The sequence below is a fragment of the Diplotaxodon limnothrissa genome, linkage group LG1 (genome assembly GCF_057381915.1).
Source record: "Diplotaxodon limnothrissa isolate DT_005_m linkage group LG1, D_limnothrissa_male_GT1.1, whole genome shotgun sequence".
NCBI lineage: Eukaryota > Metazoa > Chordata > Actinopteri > Cichliformes > Cichlidae > Diplotaxodon > Diplotaxodon limnothrissa.
The window spans coordinates 3,564,432-3,586,232 of record NC_140596.1 but is presented as its reverse complement, the minus strand read 5'-3'; the positions used below and the strand labels follow the sequence as shown (position 1 = coordinate 3,586,232).

At 43.8% G+C, this 21,801-nt stretch overlaps 1 protein-coding gene across 1 annotated transcript in view; it reads right to left on the bottom strand.

Moving 5' to 3' along the window:
- plekhg4 (pleckstrin homology and RhoGEF domain containing G4) overlaps positions 1 to 21,801 on the bottom strand; it is a 62,928-nt gene that overhangs the window by 17,544 nt on the left and 23,583 nt on the right. Inside the window, exons 3-7 of the mRNA XM_085351158.1 lie at positions 7,328 to 7,525; positions 2,801 to 5,681; positions 574 to 741; positions 267 to 390; positions 97 to 190 (exon numbers count right to left, since the gene is read on the bottom strand). Coding sequence (XP_085207284.1) covers positions 97 to 190; positions 267 to 390; positions 574 to 741; positions 2,801 to 5,681; positions 7,328 to 7,525 — 3,465 coding nt within the window. The remainder of the gene's footprint in view (positions 1 to 96; positions 191 to 266; positions 391 to 573; positions 742 to 2,800; positions 5,682 to 7,327; positions 7,526 to 21,801) is intronic.

The window sequence follows — 21,801 nt, the reverse complement described above, 5'->3', positions numbered from 1 at the left end:
AGAATTAGTAAAGCCACCTTTTCTCGCAAGCGCTCAGTCTGCAGCTCCACAGCACAGAGCTCCTGTCTCCAGGTAGCTCAATCATAACCAACTCACCTGCAGCGACCTGAGGGCGGAGTACAGGGCGGGAGAGGGAGCAGCTCCACGGGCATCCACCAACACCGTCAGCCCCGAAGCTAGCACCTCCTTCCTGTTCCATGAAAGAAGTGATATCAGAGGGTGGACAGCACAGAGACCTGGGTAACAACAGTAACAGAGGAGTGTACCTGAGGGTGGAGGTGTAGTAAAGGAGGAGGCGGGGCAGCTCAGTGCTGTCACAGTCCAGGTGGGACCACACGGGGCTCGTGGTGGAGACGGTAAGCAGCGCTCGCCCACCTTTGTCTCTGGTTCCTGCAGGAAGACGCAGCAACTTCATTTACACACAGAAACAATGACTCCAACTCTGAAGTTCAGTCTCTGCTCCACCTGCCCAACTTTATAAACCTCAGGCTGGAGCTTCTGACTGCCCTGATCTTAGTCTAGTCGGGTCTGAGGCCTGAAACTGGTTGGTACATGACGTTTGTGTTTTCTCACCAGGCAGACAAACAGCTCCAGACCTCAGCAGCATACTGTACAGTCTGGACTGGGAGGACTGGGTGACAGGCTGGACTACCCTTGGAACAGCTGCTGGTTGTTCTGTCGGATTCGAACCAGCAGCCAGAGCAACCTCTGACTGGGCAGGACGCAGCTCACTGCAGAGGCCTGTGAAGAGATGCCGAAATGAACCTGTGTTACTTACAGTGTACTGACACAGCAGGCCTGTGAGGCCCAGTTTTCATGTATGACACAGATAATGGACATGTTCTCACAACTAGAAATACTGTGCTGCTGGGGTTCTCTCACAGATGCAAAAAAAAGAAAGAAAGACCATTTATAGTCCAATCTGGCCATCAAGGACATTTTCATTCTGAGATTCAGCTCCGCCGGGTCATGCCTGCTAAATTTCAGGGCTGCGGTTAATGTAGAACTTTAACCGTTAACCTCAAAATGGCAAAACAGCAAAACAGCTAAGAACCAGACAAAAGTGTCCTCACTGTCAAGGTCTCCACATCTGAGGACACAAATACAACAGTGCACGCACGCACGCGCACACACACACACACACACAGCCTGAAGACTTTAAACCACGAGTGTCAAACTCCTTCACCGTCCACAAAGAGCTGAATTTGATCTCAAGCACAACCAAAATCATTCCCTTCTTCAGTTTTCAGTTTTTTGTTCACTTAAGTCAAGATGTTGTAAATAAGCTGAAACTGAAGTGACGTACGCCCCTCACCTCACTCCTTTAACATTTAACAGAAGGTATCATCTCTTTTTTTTTCTCTTTTTTCTCATTTAGTGAACTCGAAGAAAAGCAGATGATAAACAGTCTGTAACATCTTAAGATAAACAACAAACTCCAGCAGCAGATCTCAGTTTTTCCACACTACTGGACAGGCATGGAGGCTTCACCTGTAGAGTTTCTAAATCCACAAAACTAGAAATGCCTTCATCTTTCATAGACTATCGCTGGCGTCACTGCAACAGGAACAGCAGGGGATTTTATTGACCAATAAAGTAATTCATAATTTTACACTTTTTTTAAAGCCATCTATTAGGTCCCACTGGATGATATAATTTTGATTTTAAATAAAGAGAGAATGTTTTCAGTTAATTCTCAGAGTCCAAGGCTTCATCAGGGTTTCACAAAGTGCAAGTCAGTCGCAGGTGGGAAACAACCCCTGTGCTGTGGGGTATAACCCACAGGGGGTGCTATAATGAAAAGTAGAAACCTCGTGTACAAATATTAAAAGTGTGGAAAAACTTAAGTACAATAATATAAATATAAATAAATCATGCAGCTACTAAACAAAACAAAACAAAGTTTTCATGACGTTCATGTCTGAACTAACCAAATTGACCAAACTCAAATTACAAAACAAAATAAATCTATAGAGCAAAAAAGTTACGTGCTGATACACACAGACAACGTAGACTCCCTGACACGCACTCTCACCAAACCTAACATGAAGACAGAGGATCTCAGCAGTTCCTGTGGTTATGCTTCCTCTGCATGAGATCTATCCAGGCTTCCGTGATTTTGTTCAGTAAACAAATATATCACCTGTGCATCCTTACTCAGTATGTTACTGTCAAGTGTTGGAGCCTATAAGGCAGCGCTCAGGGCAGCAGAAACTGACCTCTTACTGTTTTAGGTATTCTGGGTGATTTGTTTACATTACGATGCACAGAGTCGTTTTTTAGTTCAAAAGCTTGAGGTCATCAAGACTCTGCTGCATCTGAACACATCGTGATAAATCTGCATATTTTACTATTTGTTAAACAACCGGAGGGATGAGACGTTCAGCTTTCTCTGAACTGAAAGACACTGCAGAGAATTCCCCTTAATGGAGCCTGGAGCGAGAGCACAAGGCACACAACTTCCTGTCTGCTCTTGGGTAACAGAGGCAGAGCAGGCCGAAAAAAAAAGTGAATGGTCCTTTAAATGATCAACGCAGTCGTGTGAAATGTGAGATTTTATAGAAAAAACTGAAAACCTGACACAGACTCGTTCACAAGCTGCTCCTGCAGCCACACAGGTGAGTTAAAACAGGAGGTGAAGTCGAGGGTAGTTTTAGTGAAAGAGATGCAAAGGAAGAACCACTCAGCCAATGAGGAGGAGGAGGATGTGATAAAGGAGGAGAAAGAGTGAGTCTGATGGTCTGTGGGAGGAAAAGCAGGAGAGGAAAATGTACTGAGGAGGAGAAACGGGTTCATGTACCTTCAGTGTGACACTCTGAAGCTCCAGCAGCCTCCTCACAGCTCCACCGCTCCTCTTCTTTTTGGACTTCCTGTCCACTGTTGGACTCCTCAGCTTTTGTCGGAAGCAAGTTTTGATGTGCTGCTGGTGTGGAGACGCAGTGCAGTGTTTTACACTCCTCCGCATTATTCTCACCAGTACTGGATTGATCAGATTCTTCTGTGGGTCCCTGAAGTGCACTGCTTTCAGAATAAAAGTCATCGCAATGTGCTTTGTTTTTAGAATAAGAGTCTCCAGGGTCAGGTGTACTTTCAGAATATGTGCTTGCTAAGTGAGAGTCTTCTGTATTATTTTCAGAAGAGCTCTGAGGTTGTGTTTCTTTTTCAGAATTAAAAGTTCCTTGATGTGTTTGCAGTGTGTTGCTTTCACAATAAGAGTCCCTGTGTTGTGTTAGATGTGTGCTGTTTTCAGAAAACAAATCCTTGATCTGCTTGTATCCTGTGCTGGGCCCTTCAGAGCATGTGTGCTGTGTCTGTTTTTCAGAATAAGAGTCCTTGTAATATGGTTCTGTTGCTGTTTTTTCAAAATAACAGCACTCAGTGTGACGCTGTTTATTTTTTTCTGAGTCAGCGTGTCGTTCTCTCGCTGTACTTTCAGAATAATAGTCCGCAAAGTGCGTTTCTGGTGCTGTGTTTTCAGAATACGAGCCCTCAGTGTCTGTTTCTTTTATGTTGCTTTCAGAATAAGAGTCTCTTGCCATCTCTTGCTTGTTATTTTCAGAATTAAAGTCACTGGAGTCTGTCTGTTTAGTGTCACTTTCAGAATAAGAGTCTTTGTAATGTGCTTCTCGTACTGTGTTTTCAGAATGAGAGTCCACCGAGTATGTTTCTAGTACTGTGTTTTCAGAATAAGAGTCCTGAATGTGTGGTTGTTTGTTATTTTCAGGATAACAGTCCTCGCAACGTGACTCTGTAGCTATGTTTTCAAAATAAGACTGCTCAGATTTACTTTGTGGTTTGTTGCTTTCAAAATAAGAGTCAACAGCGTGTGCACGCTGTGTGGCATTTTCAGGATATAAGGTTTCTGAGTCTACGTTTTTTATGTTTTCCGAATAGTCCACAGAGTGCGTTTCTGGTGCTGTGTTTTCAGAATAAGAGTGCTCAGTGTGTAGTGGTTGTTTGTTATTTTCAGGATAACAGTCCTTGCAATATGATTCTGTAGCTATTCTTTCAGAATAAGATTCCTCAGAATGTATTTGTGTTTTGCAATTTTCAAAGCAAGAGTTACTGGAGTGCGATTGCTGTGCATCACTTTCAGAATTTGAGGTTTTTACTGGTTTTATGTTTTCAGAATAAGACTCCTCGTAGTATGGTTCTGTAGTTTTGCTTTCAGAATAAGAGCCCTGCCAGTGTTTCTGTTTTGTGTTATTTTCAGAATAAGAGTCTTTATAATCTGTTTCTGTTACCGAGTCGATGGAGTGTGCTTGTTGTGTGTTATTTTTTAAATAAAAGTTTTCAGATTGCTTTTGTTGTGCGTTACTTTCAAAATAAGAGTCTTTATCTGTGTGAACCTCTCCACATCCCTTTTCTTCTTCTGTCTCTCCTCCTCTTGCATCTTCTGTCACCATTTCCTCATCCTCATTTCTTTCTTTACTTTGTTGCACAATCACAACCTGTATCTCCTCCTCGACCTCTACTTCCTCTGGGCCTTCTTCTACCTCATCTTCTCCATCTTCATTCAACTCGTCTTCTCCATCTCCCTCTGTATCTTCACTTTCAGCTTCCTCCTCATCACTTGGGAACTCTTCCTCCTTTGGCACCTCCTCTTCTTCCTCAGCAGCTGAAATTACAGCTTCCTCCTTGTTACTTTGCTCCTCCCCCCCCTCCTCCACGCTCATTTCTGTGCAGGTTTCAGGTTTAGTGTTCAGATTTGTGCCTGTGTCAGTACCTTTTGTTTCTTCCGATTCACAGATGGATGTTCCTGTGACTTCAGGAGGGGCAGAGGAGGAGAAAGGGGTCGGGACCACAGCTTCACGGTGGTCCTGGTGGATGCTCTCTTCCATGAGCCTGCAGGTTGCATCCTCACAGGGCTGCGGGAAGTTGCTGTGTGCGTGAGCAGTGAGTGTGGAAGCAGCAGAGTGTATGTTGGTGGTTTGAGGAGTGTGTGCGGTAGCAGCAGACAGTGTGTGTGTGGTGGTATGTGTACTTGTCCTGGCTCGGTGCTGCAGGCTGATGGACTGGGTTAAAGAGCCTTTCTGTGGGGAGAAGCGAGGAAGCGGGAGCTCCGTCAGCTCCACGTACTCCCCCTCCGAGTCCTCGCCCCCGCTATTTGCTGGTGATTGGTCGGTTTTAGGCGAAGATGGGAGGTGCTTCACATCACTTGAAGAGGTTGCTTCTCTGTTGTTGTCAGATGATGTCTTGATTGCCACATCTTTGCCCTTAATGGAGGAGTCCTGGTCCTCCTTCGGAGCAGCACAGGGCCGACTGATGAATTGTGGGTAGACCAGATCCTCCCAGGGGACCCTAAAGACGTCTCCGTGGGCGGAGAGGAGGCAGCGCTCCAACCTGGATGCTCCGCGCTGCTCCCTCTCCCTGTTGACGGAGTCTAACCAGGCCATGCTAAAGAGCGACTGCAGAGCTACGCCAGACACCTCCTGCTGCTCCACATGATGGCTGCCGGCCGACTTGCTGCACAGGAGCAGGCGCGGTTTTAACGGGATGTCGCCCCTCCAGGAGGCCCTGTGTGCTCGAGGAGGGGGTGGGGCTGCAGAAGGAGAAACCAGCAGGTAGAAGTCTCCTGGACGGAGGAGGCGTGGGTCCAGATGACTGAGCTGAACGACTACCTTCTCGTGGATGCACAAAGGCCAGCCTTCATGACGAAACAGGAAACCACAGTACTGCAGCTGAGGAGAGAAGAGAGCATCCCAGTCAAGACAGAGCGTCATTAAAATCCTGGTTCTGAAGAATATCATCTGTATGGGTGCAAACTAACACCTTCTCCAAATATTGGAACAGAGCAACCACAGAGATTCAATTAAATCTGAGTAAAGTTCCCACCTGATCCCCTCAGAATCAGCTGATTTATCTCTTACAATAACTTTAATCTCTTTAAAGAAATCATGCAAAAGTTTACCTTCATTGTCAAATAACTTGCCCTAAAAGCACACGGGTATAAGTTGCCACTACATCTCTCCATGTGTAACAATGCAAAGCTAAAATCTTGCTAACTTTCAGCATCAGTATCACAGGATACATCATAGTTTTAATAGCAAAACCTGCACTAATTTAACATCTATGGCATAGAGCAGGGGTGTCCAACATGAGGAGCACAGACTCCAACCTGTCCCACTGGAGCATGTTGGAAAAGGTGAAGAAGAGGATAAATTTTGGAATTTCTTTCTTTAATGAAGCGAAATTCCTTTAACAGGTAGAAAAACACATAATTCTGAAATTGCAATGTGTAGTCAAACGTCTTTTCACTGCCACACACAAGAGATTCACTGATCCGACCCACTTAAGATGAAAGTGGGCTCCATGTGGCCCAGGTTGTAAAATCAACTGGACATCCCTGGCACGGAGGAACAGAAACGAGCACTGGAGCACGGAGGGCAGGTGGCTGGTCAAAACACTCCAACAGCTCCATTTTAAAACTTGTGAATTTCACTGTGAAATGAAGAAACCACACTGTTGTATATAACAGTCTCAACATGATGATCAAACAACTTTAGGCCCTGAAGATTTTCAAAGTTCGTGAAGGACACAGAGGATCCACGGATGATCTGTCTGCAGGTTGTTGCACCATCTCCTGTTCAGCTTGTGACAATTTTCTCTGGCGTAAGATGCCACGTCCCTTTTATTTGGTTTACTAAACTTTAGAGGGGAAACTAAAAGTTCTGCATCTTCATCCGCTATTCAGATCATGCAGTGATCCTGAGACTTCCTTTAAACCCACTCCTCTGTATTCTGAGGGCCTGTGACTTGGAACATTTTGCATAGCCTCATTAACAAAAGTGAAAAAATACAAAAAGTGAAAAAACACAAAAGCTTATTTTGAAGGGCAGGTACTGGTTGATCTGTCATTAATATTTTTTAACAAGAGAACAGTGCTTAAAAGTCCATGTTTGGCAGCTGTGGCACATCTGTATCCACTTAGGCTGCTGTAGCTGCTCAGTTAATGAGTCCCTCAAACAGTCTGACATCTTTCTGTTCATTTACAGTCAAAAGTTGCATCACGAAGAAAAACACGCAAACTAGAGAGCAGCAGAGCCTCCCCAAATCTGACGGGACGTGAACGCCCAGCAGCGAGCACGTGAGCTTTGGAGTCGAACACGTACGACAGGCAGGAACAGACACGAATATTCTGTGAGTCGTTTGATTCAGAAACAGTGATAATCTGTGCAGAGATTCCTGTCTGTTCTTGTGTTCACCATCCAACCTGATGTAACAACAGACTACAGCAGAGGGAATCCACAACAAACAGACACTGAGCGTAAGTTAAGGACGCTTAAAGGTGTGACGAGATTACTCGGGGAAATGCAGAGATACTCACACAGGCATCCTGCTGGAGGTTTTGTAAGAACTGCTTTGCCGGCAGCAGGAAGTGGAGGAGGTAGCGGAGGCCGTCTCCTCGGTAACAGCGCTCCACAACGCTGAGGACCTGACAGAGGACAGTTGGGGATGTGGCTTGGAAGGGTGGGTAGAGGGCTGCCAGAGCCGACTGGATGCACCGGTCCAAAGATTCAGAGTCCTGCAAAGAGTATGAGACGTTTTACTTCAAAAGGTAATTTATTTCAGCTGGCAAATCTAAGAGCTCTGCTACACTTTAACAGATGCCACAAATGAGAGTTTCACATTTTCAGATCCCAAAAAAAAAAATCAGACACACTACAGAAGAACCTTTAAACACACAAGGTTTCAATCTTCTTTAATCTGAGCTTCAGACGACACGATAACATCTCAACTGTGGATTGAAGTTGAGAGCTGGTAACAAATTGTCATCACCATCTGAATTTTATGCCTCTGTGCTTATCAAACAATCAATGCTGGCATGTTTTCCTGAAAGGTGGAGATTGCAAAACAGCAATGTCAAACTCACTTGTCAAACTCACTACCCTGCGTTAAGAGACGGATAATAAAACAGTTGCGCTGACGCTGAAAACAATGTGCAGGCCTAATTCTTTCCAAGTTTACTTTTACTGTGCGCTGTACAGTACAGTATCTGATGCAGACTGACTGTTTTGTTTATTTGTTAGTTTAAGGAAGTCCTCTCTGGCTCCTCTGTCCTGATTTTATCATACTGCTGATAAAAGACGTCTCTCAACCAAATCACTCTATAATGAGCCGCTCAGACCAACAAAAGGTGCTTTCATGGTATTAAAGAATAATCAGTTTCAGCTCATGTGGCCTTAATGCTGGGCTGTGTGTCACAATCAGCAGTAGAACAGCCCAAACTGCAGAGGATACAGGAGAGAACATGTGAGTGTGTGTCTGCAGAACATCCAGCTGTTGTCTTTAAAAACGCCACACCTCTGCATCACATTCCAGAACAGACAACAGCTCCTCTGTTCCCATCTGTTCAGACCGATCAAAGGGACTGATCGGATCGCCTCGGAGACCACAGCAGCTTCCTCTCCCGCTATGACCACACGTCATGCGAGTGTGCTGCACCTCCACAGTCAGCTGTCGTGTGTCCGTAAAGCTGCTCTCACACTCATGTGCTTCCAATTGACACATTTGATTAATGTTTAAGGCCAAGCACAGAAGGCAGGCCCTGGAGGTGTGGCTGGGAGGCCCCGTCTGCAGCGGTAACTGGATCCACTGGTCTGGAAGTAGCGGCGACTGGTCAGGTAAAAATATCCGCACCCCGTCTGGCTCCAGACAGCCCTCTGAGGTGCGTGCGTCCATGCCTCCTCTTTAATTCAACATGTCTAACATTCCAGGCAGAAGCACACTGACTGGCAGCTCCACCCTCAGCGTCGGCTTCACTCACACAGACAAATAAGCTCAGTTTTCCTCCTTTTCCTGTCGTTAACGATCCAGGAGCAGCAGGTCGCCGCTGTGCAGCACCTGAGAAGCACCTGCAGCTACAAACCAGCAAGGAAGCGATAAGAAAATCTAATTTTCAACCAACTCTTCACCGTGAAGAGGAAGTAACACAACAGAGACCATTAAAGATCTGCAGTGGACAGTTATCGGCATTCAGTTTTAAATATTAAAAAAGAAAACCCTTTTCATATTTTCCTGTGTTTTTAGCACCGCCAGGAAGGACGTTTCTATGGAAATAAAGGTGACGCTAACACAGCTCAACACACCAACACACCAGGGTAAAGTGTGGTGGGATGGAGTGCCAAGTGTCAGAAAAATAAAGGAAAAAGAGGTTTTGGCATGAGTTGAATGAAACCTGCCACGGCCTCTCTTTTTTTTCTTCTTTTAATTGTTTCATGTCAAATGTCTTGCTTTCATAGTCGCTGGAAACCAGGATTGTAACCAAGATTACATTTTGATGAATTGCACAACTATACAGAACTATGCACAGCGTCACTGGAGAGTGGTTTGGGGTGGAGCGCGTTCTTGAATGAACAGTGTAATAGTTCCAGATAGCTGAAATGCCCATCCCTGATAATTAACTGTATTTATAATGAAGTTAAAAACAGGTTTACCAAGTGCTTTACAGCTATACATCCAAGCAAAGTTAAACAAACGCAGCACATTATAAAACAGAAAATACAGAAACTCAGTAATCGAGACTGATACATAACTTGTCGTAAAATACATAAAAAGCTGTTTTATAAGCTTTAAAAGTGGATACGAGGGCAGCTCATGTGATTATCAGCTGAAGCTTGAAGTGGAGTCTGTCTGTCGCCTGGCCTTCGGGACCAAAGGCAACAGCTGGTCCGAGTCTACAAGGAGGCATGCGAGTTTAATATAAGACTGGGGTTGGGCAACTAATTTTAATGTCATGAGCGATTTTGGCATCCGATGGTTATGAAAACAAGATAATTGCTACAAAAGCTCTCCCTCTCCGGTTTATTTTTGGCATTTTAAGTCTTTATTTGACAGCATTGTGTAGCGAGAGGAAGATACAGAGAGAGGGGGAGGGGCAGCCCGGTGCTGCCCAAGTCCAGTCCAAACCCACGTCCAAAACCATCCTCACCTCCATCCATCCTTATCCTGTCTGAGCAGGACGTTCCAGATATCTCCTCCCAATAATGTTTTCCAGTTCTTCCCAGGGCATCCAAGTTGCTCCCAGACTAGACAAGATATGTAATCTCTCATGAATTGAAGGTCAATCCCGTTGTTTACTCCCAGTTGGGGTTGTTTGGAAAATTTAAGGCTGAGCTCAGTTTGGCTGCTTTTGTCCACCACAGCTCACGAGCACAGTTGAAGGCCGGAACAAAGATCAACTGGCTCCACTTTCTCTTCCCCACAACAGTCTGGTACAATGCCTCATGCTACCTCTACTTACCCATGTCATGCTCCACCATCTCTAGAGATATCTGCACTCCCTTGGTTGGTGCAGCAACGTTCCTCGATTCCCAGAAGGAGCAATCCACCATTTTCCAAGAGAGAAATGTGGCCTCTGACTGAGAGGTGCTGACCCTTCTAGCAGTCACTTCTCACTTTGCTACAAACCGCCACATTGCAAGATCAAAGTCACATCCTGATGAACACGTCTTTCATTCACATTTCACTTAAAGTTCTAAATGCTTCGTGTAAAACACGTTCTTAAGTGAAAGCTGCTTCTTGTTTAAGTTTGTGAATACTCAGATTCAAGTACTGACCCAAATAAGCGCATGACTCCTGCTGTAATCAAGCAGTTTTAACATAAATCAGTTGAGATCGTCTCTGGTAGCAGTGCAGGGAGGGGGAAAATGGGAGACATGCTCGCCGTTCTCAGCTGCACACTTCGGCACATTCTGTTGATGATTTCTGGGACTGTTACAGAAATCCAGATCACTGCAGATAACAGCATGACAGAGTTTGTGCATCATCCATGGTCTCTGTGATAAAGGACGCCTTCAGTGTGTCTTCATACTAAACTGATACCATCAGTCACACCGAGTTGCGAAAGAAAATCTACCTTCATCTGTCCTCCAGAGGGCAGAACTCACGAGGCAGGTGCCTTCAGGCGCCAGCATTAAACGACTGGAGACTTACAGGTGACAGTTGTTTAAGTCAAAAAAGCTTATGTCATGATTTTTAATGCACCAGCATCTTTTTCTATTGAATGTAAGCACAACATCGGCAGTGAACTCAAGTCCAAGTTCAGTTTAAAGACAACCAGTGTTGACTAAATCATGGATATAATCCTGACAACATGGGTTATTCCTAATTTGCTAATAAATTCATAATAGTTTAATCAGAAAGATGTAAAAACTACAAATATGACAGAATGTGTAACTGAGTGTTTGTGTTTTCTTTTTCACAGCGCAGACAGATGGTGATGTAAGACAGCACCACGATCAACATCAGAGTCTTATTTATCTGCTGTATGAGTCTCAGATGCAGAGATTACGTCACTGCATCACAGCAAAAAAATAAATAAATAAAATAAATTGAACATTATTTTCTGTTTTTCTAAGCAGCTTCTTTAGCGTTTAAATTCTCCTTATTTGACTTTGTCCTGACTGTAAAGTTTGACGCTTCTGTTTATCGCTGTATTTGCGCCGTATTCAAAGCGCCCACAGACCTGTTGAACTGACCCTGCGGTGATGTCACTAACAGTTTCCAGTTGTGTCGTCCTGCTCAGCCAGCGTTCCCCTTCAGCCTCGGCTGAATATTCTGGATGTGAATCAGGCGACAACTGGCAGCCAAATGCAACACTGAGGCCAATATTAGCAGCAGGATATCAGATGACAGCTGGTGCAGGGGGACAGGGGACCGGGGGGGGATTTTTGTGCTGCTGAAAAGCACCGCGGCAGGTTGTGGACGATCATGAGTTTAAAGTGCTGATGCAAACAGAGACCGATCGTAAACACAGCAGCGCTCCAAAAGTTACAACCGGAGTGAAAATAAATGGGCACTGATGGACGTCTCTGCTGACGTGACACTGACACAAAGCTGGCAGCTTCATCAACGACAGAAATTTACAGATTCATCGCTGCACCGCCAAACTTCAGATCGTTTTGTAAACCGTGGACAGTTCGTATTTACTACATTCATATCTTATACTGTCTATGGCCTACAAGTAAGAAAGCACTGTGAAAATACAGCATGCATATGTAAGAGCTATTTGAAAATGTGAAATATAGACATTCTTAACTCATCATAATAAGGCCAGTATGTTAACGTATGTTTAGATCATCTTCTCTGAGGTGCGATGAGCTAATGGTCTCTCCTTTTCTGCATTAGGACTCTTAATATGCATTAATACGTGTTTCAAGAACCAGAAAACCTCAGTGACACAGTCCAGGAGGAGTAAACCCATTAAACATACTTCACATCTTTTATGTTGCGGATATAAACTGTAAACCTACTCTGTTGTGTAACGGCATGAAAAGACTGTAGGAATCACGATGTATATAAAAGCGAGGATTACAGTATTAAGACTGCAGCTCAGGCTTGCTTTGAGAGGGTGAGGAGGATGATGGGAGGGGGCCGCATCAAAGCAGGCTGAGAGAGGTTCCCATGGGAGAAAGAGAGAGGCCACCCACTCTGAATAATAACTTCATTATCCTCAACACACCAGAGTCCTGTGATAAAAACACTGCTTTTACTTTCATTCAGATTTACAGAGTTTCAGTCAGTTCGGCCTCTAATCCGGAGTGCAGCAACAGAAGAGTCTCACTCCTGAGATCACTTCACAACGTAAACACACCAATTAGGAGGAGGTCAGAGGTCAAACCAGTGGGTTTAAGCTCCTTCCTGTGTTGCGCCTCAGGCTGAGCAGTGATATGGATTCAGTGTCAGTGTGAAGAAACAGAAAAACAAGCAGAAATATTGGAGGTCAAAGCCTAAAATAATTGGGCCGACGTGGGACTGAAAGTGAAATTCTGGAGTTTAAGACAAGATTTAAACAAATCGTTTGCCGTCTGACTCACGAGCTCCAGGTGTGTAGGAACAGTGGAGAGATCAAACAGGCAAAGTAAACAGAGATAACTCTGTTACTGAGCTTACTGTACTGAGATTATTTTGGTATTGTGAACCGGAACGGGAGGGACCAGACAAACCTGATCAGCATACCTCATGCGTTTCACCACCCCTTTGGATAACACCACGCTACCAAGACAGAGGACAGTGTGTCTGTACAACAGAGACCACGACCAGCTGGAACTGGAGTCCAAAGCTGGTCGCATGAAGAAAAACCACAGGAGCTCTATTACTGCAGATATAGGAACTGAAGGAAAGACATCAACTACCAGGCGTCATTTTACTGACAACCAGCCAATCGCTGGGCTTCACGTTCTTTATAGAGCACACTATAAGTCACTATAAATAACCCACTGTCAATGGCAACAGCATGTAAGCAAGCCAGTAAACATAAACCTGCAGGCAATATGTGGACCAATAAGGAATATTTACACTTAACCAATCATGTGATGCCCCCTCAAGTTTAACAGCTTGTTAGTGACCAAACAGAGTAAGGGAAAAACGATGAGTGGATAGTCTGGTGACCTGTTCAGAGCATGCCCTGCCTCTCACAGTGTGACAGCCCTGAACATATGGCAACAATGGCTGGATGGATAAATATTACACCTACATTATTGTATGCTTAATGTTAAGCAGCTATCTGCAACCAGATGGTCCACGGTTGTTGGGAAATGCCAAAAATCTGTTATTCTCGGTCTGATCTCTTGTTAACAGTATTAGAGTGATATCTCTGATACAAGTAGTGGAAATTAGCTTTCTCCGAAAGGTGGATGGGCTCTGCCTTAGCGATCGGGTGAGCAGTTCAGTCATTCGGGAGGCGTTCAGGGAAGGGCCACCACTCCTCCACATCAAAAGGAGAGGACTAAGCCCGTCACCTCCTGGGTAAGGTGTTCCGGCCAGGCATGTGCTGCCAGTAGGAAGCCCCGGAGTGAAACCAAGGCAATTTGGAGAGCTAACATTTATAGGCTGGCCTCGGAAAGGCTCAACGTTATCGTTAGAAGGAGATGGTGAGATGGAAGTCTGGGCTTCCCTACTGCCCCCACGACCTGACTTTAGATAAGAGGAAGAAAATGGCGGGATGATTTATTGTTTTAGATTTGAACTTTTATTGAAGTGGTTGGCATGAACTTTTGAACAGCCTGCATCATTCTCAGTGCACAGCACAAAGCACCATACTTTTCCGTCGCAATGTTTTAGTTTTTCAGATGTTAATTTAACACATTTTAATAATACGTCAACATCTTTTGTTGTAACATGTTTTCAAATCATTTTTAACATTTACGACTGCTCGTCATCTGTCTGGACTATAATGTTGATAATGCACAATGTGAGGTGCCGCACAGTTAAGCAGCATGATTCATTATTGAAAAATGTGTTAAATATAGGGCTGCCACAAACGATTATTTTGATAGTCGACTAGTCACCGATTATTTTTGCGATTAGTCGACTAATCAGATCATCATCCATTGAACGTAAAACTGGCTTATTGCACCAGCAGCATCTGCTCTTATATAACTATCATTAGCTTACAGCTTTAAGTGTTTAAGGTATGTTTCTAATTACTGGTTGCTAGAGCTGGGCGATATGAGATTTTTTCATATCACGATATGTTTTTTTCATTTCAGGCGATAACGATATCTATCACGATATAAGCCAAATAACTATATTTGTAAGATTTAAATGTGCTGTTGCTCACAAGTAAAATGTGAAATAATCAGCAGCTTGTTTTTATTTAAATATTTATTTCCCATAATAAGTTCAACAGGGTAGATGTACTTAAGGAACATGAGACTTTTTCAGATAAATAAAGGCAAATATTGCAAACTACACAAAAGGCAGCCGCTAAAGCGTTTAAGTTTCAAAATAGAACAAACGAAACAGACTAAATTGTCAATTCCACTTAGAAACAAAATATTAATTCTAAAAATAAATCTTAGTTTGTTTTACAGAAGAACAGACAAAACTGACTAACTTTTGTCAATATCAAATAAACTGAGAACTAAAAGGAAATTCTCAATCTCTCCTTGTTGTATAGCTGAGCTTTTCAAACAGTTTTAACAGTTACTTTAGTCTGACAAAAGCCGAATGACGAATTAGCGCTTCCAGTCAGAGACTGAGGCGACGTCCACACGTACACGGGTATTTTTGAAAACGGAGATTTTCCGTTTTCGTTTTAAAAAAATAATCCCGTCCACACATAAAGGCAGAAATGAAGGAAAACGCTGCTATGAACATGCCAAAGCAGCAGGTGGCGCTAGATTCCTAACTGTGCGGAAATGTTGGCCAATCAGAAGTCTAGAAGCCTCGGTGGGAAAAAGTAAACAAAGCTGGGGCATAGAAGCAGAACCGAGTCGTATGTGTGGAGGGACAGTAACTGTGTGTGTATGTAAGCATTTAAACACTGCAGAGAGTAGAATTAACAGTATTGTAGAAATTCATTTCACCGAAACAATAACGTGGCGCACAGTGTGACGCATGCACCAGTTTATTGTATTTCCAGACTTGCTTTCGGCACATTTACAGTGCACGCTACTCTGTTTTTTGTCAGACTTGAAATAGCCGAAATACCTTCACACTACGGAACTTCTATGGCTCTTCCGTTCGACAATCTCTCCGGCGTTGGAGCCATCATCTGTTTTCTCTTCGGTCACGCTCGGTTGATTTTTCTAGTCGGCACACTCATTTCCTCCATTACCCGCTGGCTGCTTCCCAAACAAACACACGTGCGGCTTGGCACTTGTGCTGTACGTAACAAGTCACGCGACGTGACGCTGCGGCTGTGATTGGTTCGGCTCTGCGCTACTTAATTTGGATTGGCTGACCTTTTTTTTTTTTTTTTTTTTTTTTTTTAAGAGGACAAGAGCGGCGAGGTCTATCGCGATAGCTTAATTTCTCTATCGAGTAAAAGTTATATCGCGATACATATCGTTATCGTTCTATCGCCCAGCTCTACTGGTTGCTGTGAGACTTTTTTCTGTAGCTACTTCATACTATATTTGAAATGTCCATTCAACCATCACGTTATGCTTTGCTCTCATTCTTCAGATGTTACTCTTTCAGTTTCACTGTTGCTGTCAGTACTTGGTGCCATTTTTAAATGAGCATGTGGATGGAAGAGAAAAGGGCTCCTGTTTAATAATCAGGATGGAGCCTCTGAGATAAACTAATGTAATATCTCAGGTTCAGCTGGTTTTATGAATAGTTAGTGGCAGCCCGTGTCTCCCCTGAGGGTCATGATTCATCCTTCCAACTGTTCGGCTGACTGCTCAGCGACAAACCAGTTCCTGTTGGGTGTGGAGGAGGAGGAGTCAGCGGCGTGCTGAAACTGTTCACATGTTTAAACAGCCCAGCCACAAAAGGGGGTCACGGTTCCACAAAGCAGAGGTCATGACTGTTTTAGTTACCAATCATGGTAACATGGCATGGGGAGGGAGGAGCTATATAGGCGAGGGACCCACAGGACATATGACCTTTTAACCCCCCCGTTCCAGAGACGTGAACAGTGACAGGCCAGCTGTCAGCTAAAGGAAAAGTAGAGATTTCTGACAGCACAGACCAATCCAACCAGCGACGGAGACGCGCTCAATCCAGATACTGAAAAAGCTGTACCTCATACCAGGCTCAGTCTGTCCAATCAAGGCAGTGATTGAGTAAAACACCCGATTAAGAAAACTGACCTCAAAGGTATCTTTAATGCTAGAGATTTTTCCCTTTCTCCTACATTTCCTTGCAGGGAAAAGCCTGATATGCACTTCTATTGGTCAAAGTCAGCCACATGTGAGGGGCGCAGAAAGGGAACATTGTGATGTTGATATATAAGAAAGCACGAGGTCTCTTAAGTCCTGCTTGCATCAAACAATGTTTTGTGCCACAATAATAAAGTCTATGAAATGATAATAAAAGGATGAAGTGATGTGCGCAGAGGGAAGTAATTATTTAATCCCTGTTGAATTTGTGAGTTTGTTCACTTACAAACTGAGTGAAGGTAACAACTGTTGCTCTCATTTTTTGGACATGGAACAAATAAAATGACCGTCAGTTGCCCTTAGTCTGGAGTATGGCTGGGCTATATCATACCGTTCACGGTAATACCGTTATAACGTTAGGCAACGATAAGAAAATGAAATATCGCGATAGAATATGGGTAAAACACGCATGCGCGGTGCCTTTGTTTTCATACGCACATGGCGGAAAAAGCATGGCGGTGACGCAGAATGAGAAGGGCGAAAGTGGACGGTTGTATGAAACGGATGAACCAGAACTGGTTTGTAAAAATGCTGCAACTTCAGTGGTGTGGAACTGGTTTGGCGTTCGTCCGTCAGATATGCACCAAAGCACTATTTTTGGTAGCGCATGCTAGCGGGCCGTCGTTATTACCGTGTTTTTCGGAAAATAAGGCACACTTAAAATCAATCCTTTGATTTTCTGAAAAAAAAATCGACAGTGCCCCTTCCCGTGTGCCTTATGTATGAATTCTGGTTGTGCTTACTGACCTCGAATCTTACGTGGTACACAGCGCTCAGAAATCTGTCAAAACTGTACGTGTTGGCCTCCTTCACTGCATGCAAACAACACTCTGCACATAAAATAAAAAGATCCATATTCTCATATCTGCAGCTGTATTTGCACAAGACCACAGTTCAACAACAGCCTCATGCCACTCACATATTTATATCCATTTGATGTGGCTCCCTTACTCCGGACGAACACTATGAAACCTTCAGTGCAGATGGTTTCTGCAGAAACACACAGCCAACAGTTGATCACAACAAAAACACCCACACCACAGACACACACACACACACACGTCTGGCAGTTCATGTTGCCGATTGTGGCTGGGAGATAAAAATCAGATGCTATTTTCCTTCTCCTCTGTTGCGCTGCTGCGATGCGGCTAACCACAGGCGGCCCACCCTGATACAAAACACGCTGCTTTTGAAATCAGTGACGATCCTTAACAGAAAAACACCTCGACACGGTAAACTAGACAGATGTTTGATTGTCCCACAGGGATGTGCAGCCTCTGTCACTGTGGCTCCACATCCCTCATCACAGCACAGCGTCAGAGGTCTGTGAAGCCTTTTCAACAGCTTCATGTTATCTGATGACCTCTGGTGAAATGTGGAAATTACAAATGCAGACAACCTCTGTTTCCTTAACGATTACAAATCTAACAGGGCCTGCGGGTCACACAAGTCCCGTGTGAAAATAATAAAGCATGTCTGCATCGGGAAGCTCCACGGTGTCGTTTTTCATCTCCTGCTCCATTCATCAGTATTTCCTTTAACCACAAACTGCCTTTTTCTCATTCAGAGACTTGTTTCTGTTTGCTGTGACCTGTTGCAGCTTGTTTAAAGTAGAAGACAATTAAAGTCTCCTCTGCCTGATTGTATCAGACAGATGAGACTTTGTCTAATCTGCAAATGATGAGCAAGAATGAACAGAATGAGCATGCCTTTATTCTGAAAATCCCAGCTGTAAACTCATCATGAGAGGAAAACATGACAGATGAGACGACGTACCAGGCAGCGATCCACAGATAATAGGAAAGGAATGCTACAGATGCACATCCACAATCACACAGAGGAAATCAAAGCCCTCAGCCTCAGGCTCGGAGTCTGCTCAGGTATTCAAAGTCACCATCTAATTGGTAAAATGCCACTTGGTTACCACAGGTGAATATTTTAATCAACAGTGACTATTTGAATTATTTGATGGGATTTTCTGACAGATATAATAAGGCTTGCTGTGTGGTGCAGACAGTCCAAGAAGTCAGGTTCAATTCTTCAGAGGAAGTTCCAAAAGCCGATCGAGGCCTACTGCTGCTGCCGGAGTCCGACATGACTCAAAGTGGGAAGGCATCAGGAAGTTAACAGGAGGCAACAAGGGCCAAGAAAGCTGGTAATCAGCTACTGAAAAAGCAAATGCAGATCTGCCAGGTCGTCCACAGCACTCCAATCAAACTGGCATCAAAACAAAGCTTACTCCTAAGCACCGACAGCCAATGAGAGTCCCTCACGCCGACATCACAAGCTGAAACTTCTCTCAACACCTGTTAGCACTGCAAACAGATCTCACACCTGGGAAGAAGTTTTCCAGTTGGTCTGTTTCCAGTGACCTGGAACTCTGTTTTTACCTTCCATGCACTCAAAAAGCACGAAAGGTAAAAACACAAACGGAAATGCTGTTATGCAAGTGGATATGGGACCACCAGCCTAGAGTTTAACTCATACGCTCTGGACACCATTCAGGAAGGCTCCGTTTCAACATTTTGATCTCAATGGAGGAAAAAATAAAACTAGAGAACCGATACCAAGTCATGGAACCAAGCTGATTCTACTGCATGCCTTAGATTATCAGCTCTGTCAGCACTGGCAAGTTTTGTTTACTTTCCTCCACAGTTGTGCATTGCAAAATAATGATGTCATGAGCATATGCATTCATAGTTAAGCCTACCTGGTAATCCGTTTCCTCGCTGCCTTTAGACAGAGAATAATACACCTGCACTGACACTTTAAACCTGCACAGGGCTACTTTTTACCCATAGAAAATTCATTAGAGAAATCAATTACGGGATTGTGGTATCAATAAAATCTCATCAATCTTCTTTCTTGTGATTGTAGCACAAAGGAAGAGAAAAGAAGAAGAGGAAGACCTCAGGTTGTTCTGATGAAGCTGCAACTTAAAACTGACAGTCACAATCTGCCACAATAATAATAGCATAAAATGTCACAACAAAGTGACCGTGATGATCCCTCAGGTCAGACGCTGTCAGATTCATGGGAGGCAAACATGTCTGAAAGAGCCTTGAAATGAAATGCAGATTATCAGGAAATGTCTTCAGTTTGACTCTTCAGAACTAAAAGTGTGTTTGTATTGTAGTATACATTATTGAACTAGAGAAGAAGAAACAAAACTCAGACTAACAAAGCCTGAGCAACAAAACTAAACTGGAAGCAGCAAAGACGTGATATAAAATCAGCTAAAGTCAGCGAGGTCCTCGGCTTCAAAGCAAACACTCCTTTCACTTTGCTTTCACACTGCCTGTGGTCTTTGTTTCTGCCTCCTGTGGAGTGTTTTCACAGGAGTTCACACCTTCATGAGGCCAGGCAGCAGCTGAGCCACCATCCATCCCACATGAACACAAACCTTTCTCAAACCTGAAGGGGAACAAAAACGTCTCCGCGTCCGGCGCCACAGCGCTCAGACCGATAGCGTAGAGCCGTGACCTTGACACACAGAGTTTCTAAAACATGAGATTAGATTTGCAAGTTTCTCACAGCGAAGAGCTGACAGGCTGCTCAATGAGCTGAGCTCAGCTGGCTGAGTGGGGAGGACAAAAAGCCCAACTTCAAGGCCCTTTATAGGGGAAAGAGGTAATGGCCGGTCCCTGTGGAACACGATTTGATTTAAGGGCCCAGCTAAACTCAGACCATTGAGAGGATCAGAGGGGCTGCAGGGGTACTCGACGGGGGAAAGTCTAAAGCAAGAAACATCTTCTCCTCAAGAGGAGAAAATCAAAAAGCCAGAAAAACAGTGAGCTGTCCCAAGTACCTGCACACAGTCAGAGCGAAATATTTCAGTTCATCTTCAAACTCAGCCTGAGGTGACTTTTAACAACAGAAGCTGGTCTAGGATCTGGTGTGGACAACCGCATGAAACCTCATGGTTCATCTGTGTATCACATTACAAAACCCCAGTATCCCACATCAAAGGTGTTCCTCATGTTTGCTTCACATGCTAATTATTACTACAGCAAACTGAGCCAAAACTGAAGCTCAACCTGCAGCATGATGAACACTGCTGCACCCTTAAACCCCAAACTACAGACAGGACATGAAGGAAGTCTGTCTGCAGGATGGGGCGGCTTACGTTCAAGTGGCAGCAGGTAGGACTGTAAACAGAAACAATGCAGATTAATTGAAAGCCTCTCTCTGATGCGCCGACAATATGTTTTCCCTCAAACGACCTTCAGTGAATTCTGAATGTGTTTCAACTCCAGTGCAGAGAAGCAGCAGATTTCTGAACTCCATTAATCTGCTACTGCAGATTTCTGCAGGTGCTTCCACCATCTTTGACTTTGTTAACTCAAAGATGCCTGCAACAAGCTGCCAACAGTTCTTCATAACACATTGACCCAAAACGGTTTCAGCCACATCTGTCCATCTTAAAGACAAATTATCACCTAGTCATAATTCTGTCACCTCAAAGGTAAAAAGTCACCAAACAAGTCCACAGATACATAATCTGAGTGGATTTAACCTGATATAACAGAGAAGAAACATATTAACAAAAAAAAAAAAAAAAAAAAAAACACAAAAGGGGTTTTTTTCTTTTGTAAATAACTTCACTGAACACAAGAATCCTCGACAAACCAGCTGGTTTAAATAAAGTCATGTAAGGAGTGGGTCTAGGACAGCCGTGAGACGTTTGCGCTCAGCATTAAAGCTGCAGCTACTGTAAATACCACCATAAACGCCTTCATGTGGGCTGTTTAAAGTTGCCCAGTTACAGACCAGAAAAGCAGTCATGCTCACTTTATCGCCTTCTGTTTACATTAAATTGGCGGAGGACTCAACTGATGCACCGATTGTAACTCCAACTCCTACGTTTACCTCTGTGCATGCTGCAGACTCATCTCTGCCTCAGCACTGTTATTCATCATTATACATACATAACATTATTATGACTGATTACATCTGTAATGCAGTTGAAGTCTGATTACACCAGTCTGACATTTATAAAAACAGGTTGTAAAAAGTCATTAAAAAGAAGTTTAAAAAGTTTGATACTTGATATACATTATCAAGTATCAAACATACATTCAATTTACCATTTAATTTTTTCTTAAAAGAAATTCCAACACATAGGATCCATATGAAAAAAAACAAAAAAACAAAACAAAAAACACCTACGATCATTCATAAGTGATAG